A 23,593-nucleotide genomic window follows, 5' to 3' on the forward strand; every position below is an offset into this window, starting at 1 on the left:
ATCTGTACAAAGCACACAGTGAAATTAACAGTGCCTGATGTATTATTTTTATTAGTTTTTTCATAAAAAACCCATTTTTTTTCAAAATCAATTTCTTTGGGGAGAAGTAAGGAGCTGTCAGATTTTATTTTCATTTCCTGGACCCTGTTCCTTTCCTTTTTAATATTTCTTTCCACTCCCCCTCGTAAGCCTGCACTGAACAACCATACTCTCTTAAGCAGAAGAATGCTAAACAGTGACCTCTTTAAAGTCCATCAAGTCTTCTGTTTGTGTGGTCCTTGCAGGTAGGAAAATCATAAGAATGAAGCTTGGTCTTCAGAAAAGGCTGTCCAGCCTAACTCTGATAATTGTCCCAGTTAGAAATGTATGAATAACAGATTTTTTTTTTTTTGAAGGGGGGGGGGGTGTCTGGTGCTCAAACAGAGAAACAGAAAAATACAGAAAGACAAATTCTAAATTTACTCTGGTAGACTGGAACCAAAAATACTGTGTTCTGATTTGAAAAAAAACACCAAACCAAACGCAAGCTAATGATTTCCCCCCCTCCCCCACAAAAAAAGGAGCAAACCCAAAAAACAACCTAAAGAAAACAACCAAACAAAAAATCCCAACCATGCAAATTTATTTTGGGTTGAAGAAACTTTATTTTTACCTAAATGAAATGTTGTTTTGAAAAGTGAAAAAGTTTCCCTGTGGAAATGTTTAAATGAAACATTCTGACCTTAGAAACAAGTTTTATTTTTTTCCAATACTATGTGCTGAATTTAGCTTGTGTTGTTAGCCTTTATCAAAATAATGTTTATTGTCCTAAAATGTCATTATTCAGCAAATAAACAATTTGTGTGCTTCTGTGCATGTCTGCATGCACACTAACATGCACATCCCCCCCGCCTCTCAGCTCCTGGCAGGATGAAAACAAGGGACCACTTTTAGAGATGAATTCTGATTACTTCAGTGGTGATGTGCTTTGTTATAACTACAAAACACATCACCACTGCGGTGGACCACTGGGCTGGCTTACTGCTTTAAAAACAACAGCACTAGGAAGGATAAAAAGAGGGTGGGCCTTAAATCATTGTATTGATGGATGCCATAAGGTATCTTCAGTATAATGATAGATTTGTCTCGTAAATCTTCTGTTGTCAGACTGAGTTAAATGCATGGAAGGCAGTGCTCGGGGATTTTGAGAGGTAGTTAGTTAGCTGTGTTAGTCTGAACCAGGGAGAAGGCAGGGCAGGTTAGTATGTAACAAGTGTTTGCAGGACCTGGCTCAGGTTTAGACGACTTTATTTAAGCCACTTAAACCTGAGTCAGGAGATACACGTGCAAGTATTTGCTGGTTGTGGGCAGCAGAGGCAAGTAAGATGGGGGACAGGCTGGTGGGATTGGAAGGGCTTCAGGTCCATGGAAAGTTGGTGGGTCTGGGGAGGGGTTGGTAGGCCTGCAGTTGGGGTTGGTAGGTACTCAAAGGGGGTAGGGGATAGCCCAGCCCAGGCCAGGGGTGTTAGTCAGGAAGTAAAAATATCCTGGTCAGGGTTGGGGGTGGTAAAAACATCACAGGGCTGTGACAAGTGGCTGGAGTTTCCCATCACTGGGGCTGTGCTGTGAATGCATGCAGGCATTCACTAGTGTGGATTAATCCTGACTTAATTGAGTTAACGCTTTGGCAAGCTAAAGTTAGTTCACCTCTGACACAAGCTAACTTCGGATTGGGCATACCATTTTTAGGGCAACCTAAGTCTTGTCAACACTTGTACACCAGCGCATTTACATCACCCTAACCTTGTTAGGGCAATCTAAAAGTAAAGCTGCAGATACTAAGTGGTTCAAAGAGGCATAAGCTTTCATAGGTGACAGCTGACTCATGAAGTAGTAAGTTTGAGAAAGCCAAGGCTTTTTGAGCCTTACCTGGATTTGCATCATGTTCAAGTCCTGTGTGATGCCTGGACCATTGCCTGCTTTCGCACATGTAGAATCTAATAATATAAAAGCCTAAGTCTGTCTGTCTGTAATGCTTTATTTACACTCTGATTGGCTGACAGAAACAGCCAATCAGAGTGCTCCAAGCGTGGGGGAGCACTGCCATGATGTCCGCGCCAAGGACCAGACGGGGAGGAGCCAGGGCCAGCAACACTTCCTGCAAGAGGCAGAACAGTGGCAGCATGGGGCATTAGGTGGCAGCATCCTAGGGCTCCATCCTAGCCCCCTCCCTACCCTGTCATTCTTGACGACCATGATTCCAAAGCTGCTCCGAAGACCAGATCTAGGGTGGGGAAGCCGGGACCTCGGCTCTCCCACCCCAGTCCCTGCAAGAGGCAGAACAGCGGCAGCATGGGGCATTAGGCGGCAGCACTCCATCCCAACCCCCTCCCCCGCTCGCTCTCCTGTCATTCTTGATGGGCAATTGGCTAGTTTTTAATAATTTTAGAATGGGAGAATGCATTATTCTATTTGAGAAATGAAAAAAGCAGATATTTGTAGACACATGGAATGTTTATTTCTTATCAGCCTCATTACAGATGTGCAGATGTGAAGCGTCTTCCCAGCAAGATGTCATAAAGACTTTTTTTTTCTATTTTTTAATGCTTTCTTGAAGATATTCCTCTTTGAATCCCTAGGTAAATTTTAACAATGACTACTTTTCAAGTTGTCTTATTATTTATCTTTTATTTGTGTTCTGTGTTCTATTCTATTCTATTCTATTCTGTTCTGTTTTAAGCAGTAAAATAGAATAGAATCGCTTCTTGGCCTTTTGAAGGCTCAGATCAAGTGTATACCTGCATCTAGGACTTCCATGTTTAAATACTGGACCAGAGGCTAATGTGGGTTCCATTTCTCAACTTTTAGAGGAAACACCACTGTTTTCAATAGAATTTTTCTTAATTTATACTAATGCCACTGTGATCACAATCTGGCTAATTATTTTGTTAAACTGAGATGATACCAGGGGATTAGAATATAGGAGACCAGGTCCTGTTTCTTCCAGTAGCATTGGATTTTGAAGGCTTGTCAACATGGGAAGTTATTTAGGAATACCTGTTCCTGATGGTCTCTTTGGAAGGAATGTCTAATTTATTAAAAAACCCCACCCTATCTTCTTATGAATAAGCTATTCTATGCAAACAAGCCTTAAGTATTCCTGAGTGTATCCCTGAACTGTGTCTCAGTTTTCTTTTTCCAGTACTGAGAAATGAATACTTACCTGCCTTTTAAAACCACTGGTTTATCCATGGATGAAAAGTGTTATAGGCAGTAACTGAAACATTGTGTAGCATTGTTCAATTATTGTCTATGACACTTTTCATCCATGGGTAAACCACTGATTTTCAAAGGCAGATAAGTATTCATTTCTCAGTACTGGAAAAAGGAAACTGAGAGACAGTTCTGGGACCTACTCAGGAACACATAAGGCTTGTTCCCAGCAAGTTTAATTGTAAAGCTCCCATTGACTAGTCTAATAGAGTGCTTCTGAATATCATGTTTAATATATACATCTCATATGAAACCTGCCATTCCTTCATATATATTAGATATACTGATATACAGCTTAGCCTTTATCTGTTATTGATATGTTCTATTCACACAGCTTGTTTCAGATGAACAAACCCTGTCATTGTAACCCTAATGCAATACACAGCTCAAGGGCACAGGAGTGAGGAAAAAAAAGCTGTTTTATTTTTTCTAGCAAACATTCAGTAATATTGGTTTTTAAATTTAATTCTAACTCAGGGTTTGTTTACCTTCCTAAAATGGGAGACCAGAGTTTGCAGTATTTTTGTCATCTATAAAATCAATTGCATGACCTTAAAAATCCACTGTTGAATCATCATCAGTGGAACTGCTACATACCAACACCCTCCTTTGGAGTATGGCCTATTACTAATGTTGTTACAATTGTAACAAATATATTTGAACAGTAATAATAGCTAATGCATAATCAAAATATTTTGTAACATGTTTATCTGACATAGATAGCAAAGAGATAGTTTCAAAATGAATTTTCATGCGAGAGCTGTTGTATGGAATATAGGGTATTAATTAGTTTTTTCCAAACCAGCTCACTGTTCATAAATGCTTACAGCGAAAGTATGCTATTTAAGATATGTTTAGAGATAAAATAATTCAGATCTTTTATGCAAGTTGGATAATTATAGCTCTTTTAAAATTTTGTATTAATATTTCAGTATTTAGTTTGTGGACTGAACATCTTTTCCTGTACTTTTATCTTGTTGTGTTATTACCACTGGTAAGTGAAATAGGACCCTCCTTCTGACAGGGGTGGGTCACTAGGAATACATTACTCCAGTACTCCAGAGTCTGCACTGGGTTCCAGTAGATTTCCAGGTGCAGTTCAAGGTGCTGGTTTTGACCTATAGAGCCCATAATAGCCTGGGTCCTACATACCTGAGGGGCCACCTCCTCCCTTGTGTTCTGCTGCAATTCTTAAGGTCAGATGTGGCTCCTCTTTTATTTGTAAGCTTCAAATTACATTGTAGATTGGGGCAGGCAATTATTTGGGATGGAGGGCTAGTTAAGGAGTTTTGCTGAGCTGTTGAGGGCCGGGGGGTGGGGTGGGGGAGAGCAAAATTGATCCTATCCGGCCTGCCAGCCACTGCCAGGAGCCTGAGGAGGAAAGGCTGCATCCTGTGCTGCTCTACTCTACCACAGCCAAGGCCACGCCGGGCAGCACAGTACGCAGACTTCTCTGCCCCCCCTTCATCCATCCTCCCCCCCCCCACCTGGCTTCCTGTTGGTGTTGTACAGTCCTGGCACCATGGCCCTCGGTCGCTAGGCCTACACAGGACAGACCACGGTGCAGCATGCCAAGTAGCTGTCCTACCCACAGCAATGAGCCGCTGCTGCCATGCAGCATGCTGCCATGCCCCGAGGAACGTCGGGGTCGGTTTCCCCAGGCAGAGCCCAACCTGCGGCCAGCACAGACTAGCAGTGTCTTGGCAGCAGCAACTCATTGCTGTGTGTGGGACAGCTGCGCAGTGCACTGCATCACACTCATGCAGGCCCAGTGGCTGTGGTATCAGGACTGTGCAGCTGCAGCACCAACAGGAAGCCAGGCAAGGGAGATATGGATTTGGCGGGGGGGAGGGGGGCAGAGGAGTCTGCGTGCTGCCTGGCCCTCCCTCTTCAGGTTCCCAGCAGCAGCCAGTTGGCTGGATAGGATCAATTGGTGGGTTAGATATGGCCTGTGAGGCATATTTTGCCCACCCTTTTGTAGATGCTACTGGAAACAAACAAGAAATGTAAAATCTTAATTTTTAAGCAATAAACACATACTGAATTACCAAAATGATAGTGATGTAGATTCCAAAAGACTTTGTTTTGAATAGGCATCTCAGGCTAGATTGTGGCATTTAGCTATAAGCCTAACTTGTTATAAATCCATAATGCCCTAAGGACAGATTCAAAAGGAATTAAGCCTCAAGAAAGTCTCTTTACTAGATTGTCCTTTTGTGAGAATGTTTTGTGTTTTGACTGAGAACAACTGCAACTAGAATTGTGTACATCAAATATCAAAATGCAAAGCTACATGCTAGCAAAAAACCCCCCAACCCAGTAAGCATGCCCTATAAATAAGCCACTTGTTCCATAAAACATTCCAGCTGTCAAGGCCATGTGACATTCTGTTTTGATATTTGTTGTTTCCCACATGATTTTAGCAGAAGCTCTTGGGAACTGAGACTCTTTCAGTACTGTTTACACTTACACTATTAGAAAGATAAGTAATGTCAATCTGGAATGGACAATTTTTTCAGAGATGGATAAAATTAGATGCCCCTGGACAAACAAAAATGTGGAATCTTAAATTAGCTTTAAGCAGTAAACACATGCTAAATTACCAGCCTAATAATGCTGCTGATCCCAGAAGACGTGGGAGTTCCACTTGCTTGTTCGTCACTGTGTTTTTGTTGGTCCAGTTCCTGGTATTTTGTAGCTTTTCTCTTCACATTATTTAATTAGTCTACTTCCTTCTATGTAAGATGATTATATGCCCTTCTGCTTTAGTAGAAAGCATGTACACAGGGTTTCCAACTCTATTAATTTACAGACTGTCCATAAAAACAAGGCTAAAAATGTCTGTCTGTAAAGTCTGTTTAAACTAATTGAGTCTCCTGTAAAGAAAAACAATAACCAAGCAACCAGGAGCTTGATTGAAGATACCTCATCAGAAAGGCTGAAGGCAAGCATTGAAGGATGGACAGAGCAGAGCACAGCTACCTGGTATCTGCTAAGCACCCTACAAGGAGCATTCTTTCCGGGCTTTGTAACCCACTCTGCCCCCAGCCATATGATGTTGCTGCTGCATCCTGTCACCTGTCTGTAACACTGCTGGCAGTCACAAGTTGGTATACAGTAGTCCTTCTTTGGGGATTTCTGCTGATATGGGGGTGAGGCTGGTGGGGGGCAGTTTAGGGGACAGCATTGTGTGGGGTACAGTCGGTGTCAAGGTATGGAGGTGAGTAGGGAACTCCTAGGGTAGGGGCAGAATGATGTAAAACCATTTCTGCAGTCAAGCAGGATTGCTAACCCAAGACCCTTTTTCACTGCTAATCTGCAAAGTTTTTACTCGTGACCGAATTTTTTTACTCTCGTTACTATTAAACTAAATTTAAAACTGGCCTTGTCCAGAAGGGTTACATCTACATTTCATAAAATATGTCAGTAAAAACATCTCAGTAAACCCTGCGTATACAATAGCAAATACAAAACTCTTACAGCTGAATCTGGGCTGATTAAGCTGCTTGGTCTTGTAATTAGTCCATGCTCAGTAATCAATCTTCACTTGGATGTGGAAGCACTTCGTTTGCTGTGCACTCACTCCTGAAGTGCAAATGCACATAGCAACCACAGCTGCTTAACTCTGGGTGTATGCTTCTTCCGGGTGCTCCAATATTTATCCCAGAGGTTGTGACACTTATAAAAAGCAGTTTCCTGGAGAGTGTGTGAATTGGGTCCCTACCCGCCATCTGAATATTATGTTGAACTGACAAAGAGTGAGTACATTGATGAAGACGGTCTGCTACAATAAAACAGAAACATTGATAATGACAATGTAAATTGAATGGGTTTAGAACTATTAAAACACATCAGCATGGGAGCTGGGTAGTTAATCTAACTGTGATGCTATCAGCAGGCTGTGCTTGAGGAAACATGATTATTGCTGTGTTTTTAGTAGTGAAGACCAGCCTCGTGCCCCAGTTTCTGAACTGTATTTATTTATGTTACATCAAAGGCTAAACAAAGTATAATAGGTGATTGGGCGATACGATTTATTTGCAGCTTCCAAACTGCGCCTTTGTCTTAGAATCAGATAAAAATGGTAAATGCTTCCTGATCTATAAATGAAAGTGCTAGAAAATCTTTGTCCAAGTACCACACAGAGGTGTCCTGTCCCAAGTTTAGATTTAGTGATCAATTTAACTTTGTAACGAGAATTACCTTTTTAAATACATAGTCACATACCCACCTCAAGATACCATGAGTATCCAAACAACTGCCTGCTTTCCTTCCTTCCTATCCATCCAGCAAGAAGGACTTGGCCTCATGTACAGGAATAATAGATTCCAAATACCTATTATCATGGGGAGCAGAAATTACACTACATATTTAACCTAAATGTTAAATTTAATTTAATTTTTTTGTTTGTCCATGTTTTTCCCTGTAGTTATTCAGTTTGGATTATGGTCCTTTTGTAGATTGTTTATCTGCTGTAAGGAAACCCTCTAGAATTTGCCTTATCTTAGACATTGTGACCCTAGGCCATTATGGGCTTTATAGATCAAAACCATCACCTTGAATTGCACCTGGAAAGCCAGCCTGGTATATCGGTGACTGTTGCTGGTAGACGTTGTAGGGCCTTGGCGCCCTCTTTGTGGGTACCTTGCCTCCCAGGGATGTCAGGGTGAGACCCAGTCTCAGTGCTGCCTATATGGTCCAGGTGCTGCTCCTTCTCGCCTGCCATGTCTTTGATGTTGTTGTTTGGGAGGCAGTTCCCTGTTGTCTCACCCCTGGGGTGTCTTTGTGGGGCTCCAAACCTCCCCTTTACCCCACCCTTACCACATCTTCAGCCTGGGTAGATGCTGCTCCCTGGAGGTCTCCCACGCTGCCCGCCTTGAAAAGGACAGGCCTTCCTGGCCATCAATCTTCGGCAGTCTGCCTCTCGTCTCCGGGTCAGCTTCCCCTTTTCTAGAGAACTAAACCTGCCCCATCTGGGGCCAACTATAACTTAAACTGAATGTCCAACTTGTGCCGGTGGGGCTGCCAAGATTTACTCTCTCAGGGCCCTTGATCCTTTGGGGATACTCATCCATCCCCTTTCCTCCTAGTACGCGTGGGTACAGGCAATTGTCCTGTGCCCAGCCTCTACCTGTTCCCCTGGTGTCACCTGCTTAGGGCCTGGCTGACCTGTGGTACAGTTGCCCTGGTCCTTCTGGTCAACGTCCCCTCCTTCCTCCTTCTGGGGGCTCATGATCCCCTGTGCTTTGCCTGCTGTGGGGCTGTCTGTGGATGCCTAGCCACAGGGAAAAGGTGTCCCTAGTCACGATGCCCAAGTCCCTGATTGGAGCCTTGTGGCTCTCTGGCAGCATCCCACGTAGTGGTTGTCCCTCTGTGGGGCTCCCTTGCCCCTGCCAATCCCCAAAGCCGCCTTCTTCCTCCCTGGTCAGGGTCCTCCGGCAGGCATCCAGCTCCTTGCTGAGGTAGCTGGAGTTGGAGCCCTCCGGCTCTGCAGCCGGTGTCCCACAGCCGACGGTCTGCTCCCAGCTTCCCAGTCCAGCGTCAGCTGTTTCCCCAGCTGCCTTTTGAGCAGCCCGCACTGCTCAGAAGCCACGCCCCCAACCTTCACTGATATGCAGGGTCAGGCAGCTGTGGAACTGCCAAGCCTATGCTTGTATTTCCTCCCGGCTGCTGCTTGTCCCGGCTCCTAATGTAAGTGCTGGGATGTGTTGGTCAGGGTTCTGGGCCTCTTTAAGGGGGCTTCCGCCTCCCCTCGCACAGTGACATAATCCCTCCAGGTGTCTGCACCCCAGCAGCTTCTGTCACTGGGGCTAGGGACAGAGGGCATTTTTACACATGTAAGCACCTGGCGCTGTGATGCTTACAGCTGTATAAGTGGCAAAACATGCATCAGCACTGAGAAAATGGCAGCAGCTTGGTTTTGAACTAAAACACCTCAGAGGTGCTTAAGTTCAAAAGTGCACTGACGCCATTTCCTGTGCACTGACATGCATTTTGCTGCTTATGCAACTGCACGTGGTGCAGTGCAGTTTGCTTGCATCCGAAGCAGACTTGATTAATCGAATCTGCTCCAAAGCAGCAGATCTCTGGCACATCGTGGGGAAAAAAGTAGGTGTATAAATGCCCAGAAGTTGCACACAGACTGGTTTAAGTGATCAGAAACTGGTTTAAACCTGTAACAGAACAAAAGTTCAGTGTACAAAAAACAATTTCAAAATGACTGAAACTGGTTTAAGATTAACCTGGTTGATTGTAGTACCTGACTCAGCTGATTTAGGTCAAACTGATTTATGGAACTTATGTCCCAGACCCCTTCCTGGTTCAAGTTAAATCAGTTCCCCAGCATGCTGTGCAGCTCTGGGCTGTGCTGTCTGCTCGAACAGGGCAAGGCTGTCCCTGCCACACTGCTTCCTAGCCCCAAGCAGTGAGGACTGGCTGATAAGGGGGTGGGGGTGGTACAGCTGCTGGTGCAGCCTGGTCTGCCTGGTGGGGGCAGAGCAGCCCCTGCCAGATTTTTTCCTGCTGGAGTGGAGGGGGCTGGGGTGGGGGCCAGCAGACTCATGGGGAGGGATGGGGAGTAAACCCTCCTGGCTCCCCTCTCCCACCCACACAGGACCATAGGCCAGGTCTGCCTGGCTTTCCCCTCTGCTTGCTGCTCTACTGGCAGGTGCTGTGGCCAGAGCCGGCCCGGGCAGTCCCTCAGGTGAAGGTGGGGCAGAGAGGGTGATTGAACTCCTCTGTCTCCTCTCTTTCCCATGGGCACAGGGTCCCCAGCTGGGGTCTGCCTGGCTTCCCCCTCCACTGGCCCCCCTTCACCTGAGGTGCTGCCTGGGTGGGGGATGTGACCAGAGCTGGCCTGGGCAGCACCTCAGGTGAAGGGGGGACAGAGTTGGGGATTAGAGAGGGGAGACAGGGGAATTTAATCCTTCTTCCTGCCCCGCTTTCGCCTGTGTCACTGCCCGGGCTGGCTCTGGTCATGCCCTCTGTCGTGCGAGCAGGCAGCAGGGGGAAAGCAGGGGAGACCTTGGCTGGGGTCCCCATGCCCATGGGAGAGAGGGGAGACAGGGGAGCTTAATCTTTCTCCCTCCCCACTTCACCTGAGGCGCTGCCCTGGCTGGTGTCTGACCATGCCCCCACCTTGGGGACAAACCTGGCAAGGGCAAACCCTGCAGGCCAGGGTGGGCATTTAAATCCCTCCCCAGTCATACTCAGCAGCTTGCCAGGGCCTGGCAACACCCCTTCACCAGCTTCCCTCCAGCCTTGCTGCTGCTGCTGCTGCTGAGTGCAGCTGCTCTAATGCCCCCTGATTTGTAGTCTGAGCTACCGCATTTCTGGAATCAAAAGTGAATGTCTGTTTACTTGTAAATCAGTTCAGTCTATGCAGGTTAAACTAGCCTGCAAAGATCGAATCAATTCAGGTTCGGGCTTTTTGAATGTCTGTTCTTAGCCTGGGAGTTTAGAGGAATGATTGGAGTGCTGAAATGCCCTCAGTGATTCTGAACTTCTGAACAATAAATCCTTGGGACAGAGACACCCAGATGAAACTAATACTGCTCTAACTTGCTCTGAAGCCAAGGCAGCCACAGGAGCTCTGGAACATGGAAGTGCAAAGCTGGCATAAAGTCACTTTTTCCCCATTCTTGGTACCCTTTGCTGATATGCCAGTGAATCAGTTTCCTTGAGCTTATTCTGCCAAGTGTTTATTCCATGGTCCTCTTCATGAAGGTAAACTGAAAATCTTAGAATGTGCCTCAGTCAACTGTAAAATCAGAAAACTTACGATAGGACTAACAAAGAAGACCAAGTACCTCAACTCTTCAAAGATTGGAGCATTCTCTGCTTGCAGGATGCCAAGAAGTTTTGTTAGGTTTTTAAATAAAGTGCTTGTAGTTTTTTAGAGTTTCTTTGTTCACACACCTGCTTCCAATGCAATCATGAATGCCTTGGATTGAGTATAAGTTCTAAGTGTCTATGGGAAGGGGAGCACTTTTTGAGCCTCCAAATTTTCTATCTAATCGTCTAGCTTAATTACATGTAAAAGGAAGATGAGATCTTTTCTGGGCTGAGAGTTTCTTGGTGCACCAGTTGCATTCAGATTCTGTGGCCTGGTCCAAATCTTTGTGCCGTGAAGCCTATTTTAACTGAATTACAGTCCTTCATAATCAACATATTTTTTAAGTAATGGAATACATTTAATAATGGTTCTATTTCATATTATTTAAGATTATTTATATTGGGTAGTACAGAAAAACTAACAGGTTTTTTATCACTTGTAGTTCTCTGTGACAGTTAGGATTTCTTGGACGTGACCAGATTGTTAAAAAGCAGCTGACTAACAAATAATGTAGCAATAATACAGTATTTATTTTTAGATTTTTCCAGCAGAATGATAAATAGATGTTGTACTGTTGCTTTGCTGCTAGCTGACAAAGGGCAATGAACTATATCTCTGAATGCCCCCTTCTGTTGGCTTCAATACAATGCAATATCTGTGCTAGTATCTAGACAGCAGCTACATATAGTATGAAGATAATAAATGTTATGTCCCTGTGGCCAACACACTTGAACTCGTGTAGCATTTATCCCAGTAAGTAATTTGAAGGTATGAGGGGGATTTGTGAAGTATTATGGTTTTTAGATAGATATGATGATATTTCTTAGGAACATGTTTTCTTCCTGGCATGTGCCCAGCTCCCTTTAATTCTAGAAACGAAGTTGTGCCTGGATGTAATATAGAAAAGAGCTACTATAATCAAGAAAAAGTAGCTTTGAGTGGAAACAACTGATACACAGCATACACATATACATCTATCTTTTTGTCCTTGCTAAATCATGAAGTTGGATGACCCTTGGAGCATTTCTGAATGTTGTGACAAATAGAACATAAAGTATTTTGAGAAGCTCACCACACCAGCTTGTGGCCAGCACCATGACAAAAATATCCCTCCATACAGGTGTCTTAGAGCTTATTTTGCAATTTCAAAAGCAGATTGAAAAAAACCAAAGTGAACCTGTTGCCAATGAAACGCTCTAGAGCCTCTGATTCCCTTGTATCAAAAATGGCAAAACCTCCCTTTCAACAGATGGATGGGGAAAAGTCACACAGTAGGCAAGTAAATGTCTTTGGGGCAGTAATGAAAAGCAAAGCAGAAAAGGGAATGGATCAAAATAAGGGCAGTCAAAAAGAGAATACCAAAATAGGAATACCAAAAAGAGAATTCTGGACAGTGTCCACTAGTCCAGTAAAGTGTCAGGGGAGTCAATGAACACAGTTCAAAAGACCCAGAGTCAGATAACTCTACTTTATTTCAGCCTCCTTTTCTGTGCCAGAAGAAGGCTGCTGAGGAAGTTTCTGGGCATAGCAAGTCTACAGATACATTACAAATAAACAAAATGTCTGAGGAAAATTGCAGCTTGATTCCTTACAGAGGTAAAGATTTCTGGAGGAGATGGAGAAAGGACAGCAAAATAGAACAGTAGAGGTGGGTCTCCCTCTCTCCACAGAAAAAGGCCATTATTGGGGAACTCGTTAAACCACGGCCTCAACACATCCATTCTTGTAGCTCCATTCCTCGAGGAATCCGTTTCTAAACACTTGGAGGAGAAGATGATAGGAACAGTCAGCATGGATTCACCAGGGGCAAGCCATGCCTGACCACTCTTGATTACCTTCTATGATGAGATGACTGGTTCTGTGGATGCAGGGACAGAAGTGAATTTGACTTTATACATCGACTTTAGTAAGACTTTTGATATGATCTCCCACAATATTTTTGTAAGCAAGCTCAGAAAGTACGGGTTGGATGTTTAGACTGTACGGTGAATAAATTGTCTGGATTGTCAGGCTGAAAGGGTAGTAATCAATGGCTCAATGTCTAGTTGGCAGCTGGTATCAAGTGGAATGCCCCAGGGGTCATTCCTGGGGCCAGTTTTGTTCAATATTTTTATCAGTGGGAGAGGGGATGAGGTGCATCCCCAGCAAGTTTGTGGATGACACCAAGCTGGGGAGGTGGAATAGATGCACTGGAGGATAGGGCTAGGTTTCAGAGAGACCTAGACAAATTGGATAATTGGACCAAAAGGAATCCCACAAGGTTCAATAGGGGCAAATGCAAAGTCCTACACCTAAGATGCAACAATCCTATGCACTAATACAGACTGGGGACTGACTGGCTAGACAGCAGCTCTGCTCTGCCCTGCCCCTTGGGGTTACAGTGAACAATAAACTGGGTATATGTCAACAGTGTGCCTTTGTTGCCAAGCAGGCTAATGGCATACTGGGCTGTATGCTGGAGCATTGCCAACAGATTAAGGGAAGTGATTATTCCCCTCTATTTGGCATTAGTGATGCCACATCTGGAGTACTGTGTCCAGTTTTGGGTCCCTCACTACAGGAAGGATGTGGACAAATTGAGAGTCCAACAGATGGCAACGAAAATAGTTAGGGGGCTGGAGTACATGATGTAGGAGGAGAGGCTGAGGGAACTGGGTGTATTTAGTCTGCACAAGAGAAGACTGAGGGGGATTAAATAGAAGCCTTCCAGTACTTGAAGGGTGGTTACAAAGAAGATGAAGCTAGACTTCATTGTTTTCAATGGTGGCAGATGACAGAAGAAGGAGCAGTGGTCTCAAATTGTAGCAAAGAAACAATCAGAGAGATTGTGGAATCTCGATCCTTGGAGGTTTTTAAAATCTGGTTAGACAAAGCCCTGGCTGGGATGATATAGTTGGGGATGGCCCCAAATGACCTCCCGAGGTCTCTTCCAACCCTAATTTTCTATTATTCTATCCCAGAGTTGCCAAGTTCTGTACATAATGCGTATCAAGGTAGAATAAATATTGGCCTGCATGCTGACAGATGTAGAATGACTCAGAACTTACCATAATAGTTGGACACGAAGGCGAGGAAATACATGGCATGGACGATGATTGTGTTCAGGTGTTTCTGAGGCACAGTTTTGAGGAGAACTGACTAAATCTTAATGGGCCAGCTCAAATGGTATGCTAGAAGTCGCTGAAGGTAGAGATTAAACGCACATGTTAGAGGACAGGAAGGGTAGATAACTCCATATATTGAACAAACTTGGAGAGACACTCAGTCCTGTTGTTTGTTGTGCAGGAGGTCTCTGACCAGTTAGAACCAGCTTATCCTGCATACAGAAATCCTGCCGTGGAGGTCTGTTTCAGCACTGTCCACTCGGCATGGTCCACCCCCTGCCAAGTGATAAAGGAGACAAGGCAGTCTACAAGGAGAGGAAGTGAAATGCTAAAAAATCCTGTCTTCCAGCAGGAGCAGCACAAGACTGTTTGCTATCCTAGAGAAATGGAATTTTGTCGTTTTCCCTTGCACCGGGGACCTCACGAGGGCAGGCATCAGTCAGCCCCAGGCCAGCGGCTCAGAGTTGCCCTGCTCACTTCTGCACATGGTCAAACTCCTGAGGCAGCCCCCAGTGAGCACGTATAAGTTGCATGCATGCATCCTTTTTGCTGCCCCCTTCAATTTGCTGCCTGTGCTGCTTGTCTGTTTAGGCCAGCCCAGTCCTCTGGGAATCACAGAAGGTGAAGGGAGGGTGAAAAAAAAAAGGACATCTTTATATGTGCTCTAGGGGCTTGGGGGGACGCATGCTTTAACTAGAGTGGCTCTCTGCAGCTGCTGTAATTAAAGTGCCCACAGCATCTCATGTATTCAGTATCACACACTTAAAAATGGCGGCAGGGGTGCTTTAGTTAGCGTTCAACAAGCTTTAATTAATGTGCCCCTGCTGCCATTTTGAAGCACAGGGATGCTGAATGTACAAGACATTGAAGCTGCTGCAGTGTGCTAATTATTGAGTCTGCTCCAATGCACTGTAATTATAGCGTGTCCAAGCAGGCATCCCGCATGTCTACAGGCACTGAAAGGTTTTATAGACTTAAAACATCTGTGGGATCTGTACTTTATGGGGAGCATGCCCAATGTCTGGGAAAGGGATTTTATAGATTCTTTATAAATCCCATTGAGATCTGTGGACCCACCACACTCAACAAAATAAGGAACTGGAGCTTGAAACTGACTATAAACTTCAGGGTTTGGGAAAACAAACAGGAAATTATATGGTAGACGATCCTGGTGTAGAATGGAAACATACTTTAGGGCCAGTTTCATGCAAAGGGTATGTGGCATGAAACTGAGAGAGAGCTTTTAATATTTTTTTCTAAGCATTTTCTTTCTTTGAAAGCTATCTGCTGAAATTCCCTGACCTAAGAAATATACTTTAGATGGGAGATGAGATATAATTTAACAAATTAACATCATGCACTTGATTTTACAATGAGATTTTAATCATCTTTTCTTAATTGGATATGTTTACATTTTCAAGATGGTCTCTTGATTTTGCAAAAACATATGACATAGAATGAACTAACAAGTTGTTAATACTTTTGATTTCTCAGTATGAAATGAATTAAAAGAAACAGTTATCGGAGAAATTTATCAGAGTGGGTTAATAAGCTTTAAAAGAGATGGAAATCCATAATAAAAGAAAACAAACTACTTGAGATCATACAGTTGCATAAAGTAATGAAATCTTTCCTTCATTATGCAGTATTATTGTCAAGATTAGAGGGTATCTTCTTCTTGAAAGCAAGGAATTCAAGAGGGGTACATCAGAGGTACATGTATATTGTACTCTTCAAAAAACCCAGGGAGGTTTTTTTTTTCTTTTTTCTCACTAAAGGGGTAAAAGCTTCACTTTGTATTTTTCTGCAGAATTTGAGGCCTCAGCATCTGCGTATCTATGGATAAAAACAGTTGTTCTCTGGATGGTAGGGATATGAAAGAGGGATTTAGTTGAGGAAAACTATAAGACTATATAATGCCTTTGGTTTGCAGGCAGAGTCTTACTGTCAAAAATTCATAGTTTGAATAACTGCCATTTATGTGGGATGTTAAATGCATGTATAGCATCTCACAGGATGTGGTTGTTTCACAAAGCTATGACATAAAAGCTGTAGATCCTGACCTTCCAAACATTTCGACTCATGAGCAGCGTGGCTCAGTGGGATACCCATGTGTCAGCTAAGAATCTGAAATATGTGTTGGCTGGGGACCACAGAGGTGTGTGCACTTCTAGTACACAGCAAAATGGAAGTTTAGTGAATTTTACTTTGATTCTGGCCTGAATGCAAAACATAACTCAAAGATCAGAGCAGCTAACTCAATGGGAGAGGAGCAGTGGCAGGATTTTATGGAAACGGATGCACCATTCCCAAATTACAGCTTCAATTAAAAAAAAAAATCTTTAGTTAGTGCTGACAGCAATTCATTAACATGAAGCTAAAATGCAAATGGAAAATATACATCATGAAAAAATTAGGAGCACAGTTTAAACACTGCTGATTTGGAGTTGTTCATTTTCAAGAAGCAGGATATAAAAATAATAGGGAGATAATTGAAAAAGGAAGATGAATAGCAATGTGAAATTTAAAGAAGTGGAGTTTTCGAAGGCAATGTGACATATATAGGAAGAAGGTATGGAAATAACTGAAGCAAAGCTTCTGGAGTTTGTTTAGCAAAATGATGGCAACAAAATATTAAGGACGCATTGTGAAAATGTTCCTACTTTTGGCAAATGACTTAAATTATGCAAACAATTTAGCTTTATAAAATCTGTTGATAAACAATTAGTTGGACAACTGAAAATGTCATTATTATTAATTGGTGATTGGAACAAATGTAGGAGTCCTAGCACCTGGGTTTTATTGCAAGTTCTACTGCTGAATGCTAACCAGTCTCTCTCTCTCTCTCTCTTTTTCTATTGTAGCTCTCATAAAACTGGCCAAAAGTCTCACTGTAGCAAGTTTTCTTTACAGCTGAAAATTATTTCTCTCAAACTCCTTCAGGGTTTTATGGTGAGTTGTAATGCGGAATCTGCAGAGAAATAAATATTTTGGCTGAGGCAGTTGGGAGAAAAAAAAAATCACTAGAAAAGTAGACATATGACAAATGTCATTGTAGACCTTGATGTAGGTTATAGAAAGAGATTTGGAAATGTTCTCCTAGATAAGGGAAGCTACTTACTTGGATCATGTTGGATTTTAATGACGTATCTGCTCATCAGTACGACAGATTTGCAGACTGTATGGAGGGAAGGTCATTTAAAGAAGTAGAACAGGCCTACTTTTTAAACTCACTTTATTGAGCAGATAACACACTCAAAGCTATTGTAAACTTAAGTATAGGAATAGGGCCAGCTATGACAAATAAGATGGACACTGGGTATATCCAGTATTTGTTGATCACAGTACCATTTGCTTTGCTATACTATGCTAACTCCTGGCAAAGAAGTACAGGAAGCAACAGAAGCAGTTTTGACAATGGAAAAAAAAATGAGTGGGAGGGAGTGTGAAATATGGGACAAAATTTTGCTTGAATTTTCTGATGAGTGGAAAATACTTAAATAGAACAAAATCCAGGCCTAAAGCTTAAAAAATCAATCTAATTTTGTTTCTTGGTTTTTTATATTTACCGATTATTTTGAAAATGGAAATCTTCACTGCTTTTAAAATTGACTAGATGATAAATGAGGCAGGGTTCTGTAGTGAAGGAAGCTGGGGTAAAAAGTGTAGAGAGAGAGGCTTGTATGGTGGATGAGTCAGGGTTAGGGTATGTGGAGGGTAGGGGAGGAATACTCAGTGAACATTTAGCTAAATATATTTCACTAGAGGCGTAAGACTACAGAGCAAAGTAGCCTTGACATTTCCTGACATATAAGCGCTACAGAATGGGACAGTTCCTGGCCAGCCCTGGGCTGTGCAGGGAAGCCCTGGAGGGCACAGGGCTTGTCCCCAGTCAGCTCTGTCTCCCAGCCCTGTGCACATCAGGACCTTTCTTGATGTGTACCAGACCAGGAAACAGCTGCCACTGCAGCCAGCAGAGCTCTTCTGGCCCCATCACTGGTCCTGTGCTCCCTGCCACAAGATACCCTGCATAAAACCTTCCAGACTACCACCCAGGGGAAGCATTGTGCTCCTTCTGGCTACTGTAGGGGGGCAGAGCAAGGTGGGAGCAGCTCTGTACTGAGCTGCTCCCATTGAAAGCAAATTTGCTCCTAAGAGGGAGCATGTGTAGACGTGCTCCCGGGTAGGCTTGCTGTGCAGTATTTTTACTGTTCAGTAAGCCTACTTCAATTTAATAGCACATGTAAATGCACCCATGATGTGCAGCTTTAACATTCCTTTAGTGTACTTTTTTGTATACCATTTAAACCAGGAGAGAGCCTTATGACTGGTCTTGTGAGGGATGCTGTTTTTCTATGCGTGATTGTAACCGAGTTCCTATGTGATCCCGGGGAAGTTGGTCATTTGTTTCTTAATATTCACTGAGCATATAATAATTTCCCTATCTTGGGAGGATATTAAAGCTAAATTTTGTGGTTGAGAGCCTTGTATGGAGGATGCTGTTTAAGAGCAGGGTATTTTTATTATTAACCCAAGTATTAGTGAGCTCTTCCTATTGTTAGTTTAAAAAAATTAAAATGACCTGCTCAGTTCTCTTTTTCAGCAATTAAAGCAAGCTTCACAAACCATCAAAGACCTATTCCTGTTAACATCTTAACCTTGTGCAGTGACAATAAATGTTAATAAGGTTCTGTTAGAGTTCCATTTAGAGAGCTGTCTTCCTTTTCAAAAAAATTAGAAATCATTTCATTAGCATTCTTTTTCAGAAGCCACATGCAAGTAGTTATGCATTCTGTCAAACTATTTATATCTTCTTATACATACTACATTTTCTGAATTTTTGCTATGATGTATTTGGATTTACTTGATAGAAACTTAATCTTTAGGTATAATAAGGTGTTTGTGTACAGCTATGTTCCTCTTAGGAAAGATTATTAGAGTTATGGTTAAGATCAAATAATAGCTCGTCAGGAAACACATCTTCAAGTCATCTTGAATCTGATATGCTCTCCTACATTGTAATTCCTACCATCTGTATGCAGAATGCCAAAATTTTCTATATACAAAATGTTAATGCAGAAATGGATTTTGGAACAGTTCATTCTTTTTCTAAGCATCCGCTTTGTTTGCTGGCAGAAAGACCAAAATCCCTTTTTAGTTTAATGCCACATGGACACCTACTGAGTATAACTGGTGGGCAACTCATTTTTATAATGGACATATGGACAAGCCTGCTGTTATTCTTGGCCACAAAATTGCTCCTGTCAAATCTCCCACACTTACTTTGAAATGTGTCCTCCAGTATGCCCCTTACTGCACCAGTCCACCCCCATTTGGCTGCATGAATAGATGTCTTGGTTTCCAGTTGGGATGAGATGCATCCAAAGCTCTTTGTGAGAATAATCTCTATTCCAATTAATCATCCTGCATTAATTGCAGTTTAAAGAGAGGCCTGGCATTGCATCTATCCAGCCAGAGGGTAAGTACTGCTACTGAAGCTTCATTAGGAGAGAGGGAGACTGGGGACATGTAGTGAAACATTGCTACCTGATAAAAATAAAGACTGCAAGAAAGGAATGAACATATACATATTTATATAAGTTAAGGGAAAAATATTAAAGTAATTTTTTAAAATAGAAGAAAAAAAGTCCAGTCTCTAATATTTTAGAATCAACAGACCAGGAAGAACAGAAGCACTATCATTGTGCAGACAATATCTCATTAGAAAATGTGTCAGGCTTGTTTGGCTGATTGAATAATCAGAATGGATGTTGCTTCATAATATTAAAATTCAGCTCATGCACACTGTATTTTCTTTCCTTAGCCAGCATCTAACCTGTCTAAACTATGATTGTTTATTCCCTAACCAAACTTAATTTCTCCCCACCATTGAAAATAATCTAGGGAAACATTCAATAATTTTGATTCTACCCTATGTATCTTCGAAATGTAAGTCCTAATACAATAATGATCCAATGTATTTCTGGGCTTCTTGTATAAGTGAATGTAGAGCTCTTGAGAGGGATCCATGTGAACAGCACTGTGGGCTGAAATCTGTTTCTGGATATTGTCATGGCAGGCACAAGAACATCTCACCAGTGTGTTTCTGGAGCTGATCAGCTGTAGCATAAAAAGTTTGAAAAGCCCTACAGAATGGCTGTTGAAGGTAAAGACCGTATTTCTCAGTCTGTTATCTATTAATTTAAAGCATTTCAGAGCATAAATAGTCTGTTGAATCTGGACTTCCAGAGTCTGCAAACAAGTGAAGGTTTCTCATATGAGCAAGTTTCTCCTTCTTTATGGATAGGACTAGCTCCTTTATAGACCGAAAATGTTGTGTCTAAAAGAGGAGAAAATACTCCATCTTGTTTGAATTTAAGCTATGTACAATCTTTCATTTCTCCTGGAAGACATTTCTTCTGGTAGAAAGATAGCCTGCAGGCTAGACTGTATACACCAAAGGTACTCAACCTCTGGCCTGTGGGCTCGATTTGGTCTGCAGAGCCATGCCATCCAGCCCCCAGAGATCCTCAGGAGTCTGAAAATTTGACAGCAGCTCCCATGCTACCAAATTTCTGGACCTACAGGGAGTCACATAGGCCAGATGCATGCTGGATCCACACACAGGTGACCTGGAGCCTCATCTGGCCACACAGAAGCCAGTTGGAGGCAGTGTGGAGGTGGCTTGGCCTCAGGGAGGTGGTGCAGGGCTGAGAGAAGTATCACAGGGCACCAAGAAGTAGTGCAAGGCCCAATAGTGGCTCACAGGTCCTGATCTAGCCTGTAGACTAGATTAGAACCACTCATCCAAGCCACACCAACAAAATGTTGAGAGTCACTGGTATAGATGTTCTTCCAATGCTATGGCTAGAGAGCTTCACAGGTAAGCCCTCCAGCCATGGGAGCACTAGAGGGATGCCCCCTGTGCCTTAGGGGAGCCCATGAACTGACAGACTGCCCTCTGGTATGTCCGTATAATAAGTAGCCTGAGAGTTGATGTTACTAGCACTGGCTGCCAGCAGGAAGAAAACAAAGAAAATGCTGTTCCAGGAACTAATGGACAAAGCACCCTGAAGTGCCAGAGGGGTAGAGGCATTGTCCACAGACCATCTAATTTTCCATTTGAGACTGTGGGGGCCAAGTCCTCTCCCATTGGTGGTCATTTAACACCATTATAGAATATAGCCATTGTATACATGGAACAGCAATATCAGGAAATGTTACACTTTGAACTTGTATAAATTTACTCTGGTTTCTTTTCATAGCAGAGTTGGCTGGTAGGTAGAGCGTGGGCCTAGGATACAGGAGATACGGGTTCTAATCCTGGTGCTGAGGGTAGTGTGCTGGGACTAGATTTTCAGCTATGGAGAAAGTGATGCTTCCCATCTTTATATAGCATTTAGAGACCCATGGTTAAAAAACCACTATACAAGATCCTTGGAGCAGATAAAACACTGATTCAGTAGAGTGTGAAGTTTTAAAACAACTCCTAGAACATATTTATTTTCCAGTGTGCACTTGAATATCCAGTAGAAAGCACTGAATGGCAATTTTTTACTAGGGGTAATTTCAGACAGACAGCCAAAGAAAGTCTTTTATATATTGAAGGCGCCTTTAATTGGTCATGGAAATTCCTGCAGTGAGCCTATATACTGATTTTAGCTGTTAATTAATAAATTGCTCTGTTGAGAAATTCCATTAGCCAGTTGACAATTTGGTTAGCTTGTTTGCAACTCCATTGGAACATTAATCAGTTGAACATTTATGTATTGGTTTTGAGACCCATAACTTTCAAGTGAATTGCTTGCTTTTGTTCCTCACTTGACTGGAAGAGGATTCATTAGAATTATTGATATAAATGTAATATTATTGCTCTCTAATAATTTAGTTTAACCTGTTTTTGCAGTAAAAACAAGATTCTAATGGACTCTGCTCAAATGTGACTATACCTGATAAGACAGCCTCCCCTTTGAACATAATCCATTTTCTGTGGAATATTTGCTGTGAGGCTTCAGCCAGGATATTGGAGGGGGAAGGGGTGTAGGTTACAGGGGCATCAGGTCAGGGTCTGGGTTCACAGAGCAGATATCCAAGAGATGTAGTCTGGGGTGCAAGCCAAGGTCAGAAGCCAAGAGAATCAAGAGCCAGGTGCTTGGTTCCAGGGAGATCCAGGAGCAGGGTCAAGGACAGCTGAAGCTAAATCAGGAGAAACAGAGACAACAGTGAACAGAAGGCTTCCCAGGGTAGACTGAGTCTCTTATCAAGGCATGCCTACCTAAAGCCTGAGGCTACAGTGTGCTTAAAGGCTTGCAGATGTTAAACCCCGCCAAAAAACCCTGGTGCTTTACTTTAAACTAGGCACACTCCCACACCAAGCCCCACGCATGCTCAGAAGAGGCATCACATTAGTTGGACCCAGCTGGACCAACACCTGTATAGATCCAGTCATTTTAGTGGAGCATTTTTGGTACCTTTATCTAATAGTTGATTGAATCAGCTTTAGATAAAAGCACCATGAAGCCCCATTAAAGCCCCCAATCTACACAGGCACTGCAGAGCCAGGATGAAGTAACAAGCTGCTTCTTTCGGTAAAGTGTGAGGTTTTTTGGGTGTTTTTTTTTTTTAACATCTGCAAGCAACCAAAAGGTTGAATGGCCTGCGGGGCAGCCACATTAGTCATGGATCAAAGTCAGGCATGAAATCTCAAGAGTTCAGTCCAGCTGAGCCTGGCTGGCCAGAGGCCCTGAAAGTTACTGTAACAGAGATCATTGGTGGTTGGATATCTAGCCAGTTTCTTCACTCCCTTTGTTGCCTCCCCCTCTGATCCAAACTTCTTTACCAAAAATACTCACAGTGTCCTTGAACAAATGTCAGGTGAGATGAACAATCAAAATATCTCCTCCCAATCAAATTGTTTCAGGCATCTATAATAGTGAGGCTAGACACAGGCCAGATGGGACGGAGATGGTCCCAAACCATATAAATATATAACTCTCCTGTTCCTGAGGCTAGCTGAATACAAAACCAACATCTGGTATAACACAGAGCAGCAACAGGGGTCCCATAAGATGCTCACTTGTCTGTACCCTAGAACACCTTCTACAGAAAGGGAGTGGTGTTGCAAACAGCTGTTTCTGCTATCCTTACATGGCAAGGGAATTCCCTTGCCAGAAACACATTGGTTTCATCTCAGTGTTTGAAACCTGAGTGCAGAGACGATCCAAGCAGGGTGTGGGGCCTAGGGCAAATCAGCTTATGTGGGGCCCCGCCCCCAGATGCAAGGAAGCCGGTGGCAGATCTAGTGGCAGGGAGGTGTTGAGCGGCCGGATGTGAAGCTGGCGGCAGTGCTGAGTTGCTGTGGCTGCTCCGCCTGGCTCTGTGGGGCCTCTCAAAGCGTGCCCCC

The 23,593-nt window shown here is 43.1% G+C and overlaps 1 protein-coding gene across 1 annotated transcript in view; it reads left to right on the forward strand.

The window, feature by feature from the left end:
- The first annotated feature begins 20,269 nt into the window (after positions 1–20,269).
- The window catches only part of SLC44A5 (solute carrier family 44 member 5), a 191,274-nt gene continuing 187,950 nt past the window's right edge, over positions 20,270–23,593 (forward strand). Inside the window, exon 1 of the mRNA XM_006021764.3 lies at positions 20,270–20,356. Within this exon, the coding sequence (XP_006021826.1) occupies positions 20,344–20,356 (13 nt within the window). The 5' untranslated portion in view covers positions 20,270–20,343. The remainder of the gene's footprint in view (positions 20,357–23,593) is intronic.

Source organism: Alligator sinensis, unplaced genomic scaffold (assembly GCF_000455745.1).
Source record: "Alligator sinensis unplaced genomic scaffold, ASM45574v1 scaffold853_1, whole genome shotgun sequence".
NCBI classification, from domain to species: Eukaryota; Metazoa; Chordata; order Crocodylia; family Alligatoridae; genus Alligator; species Alligator sinensis.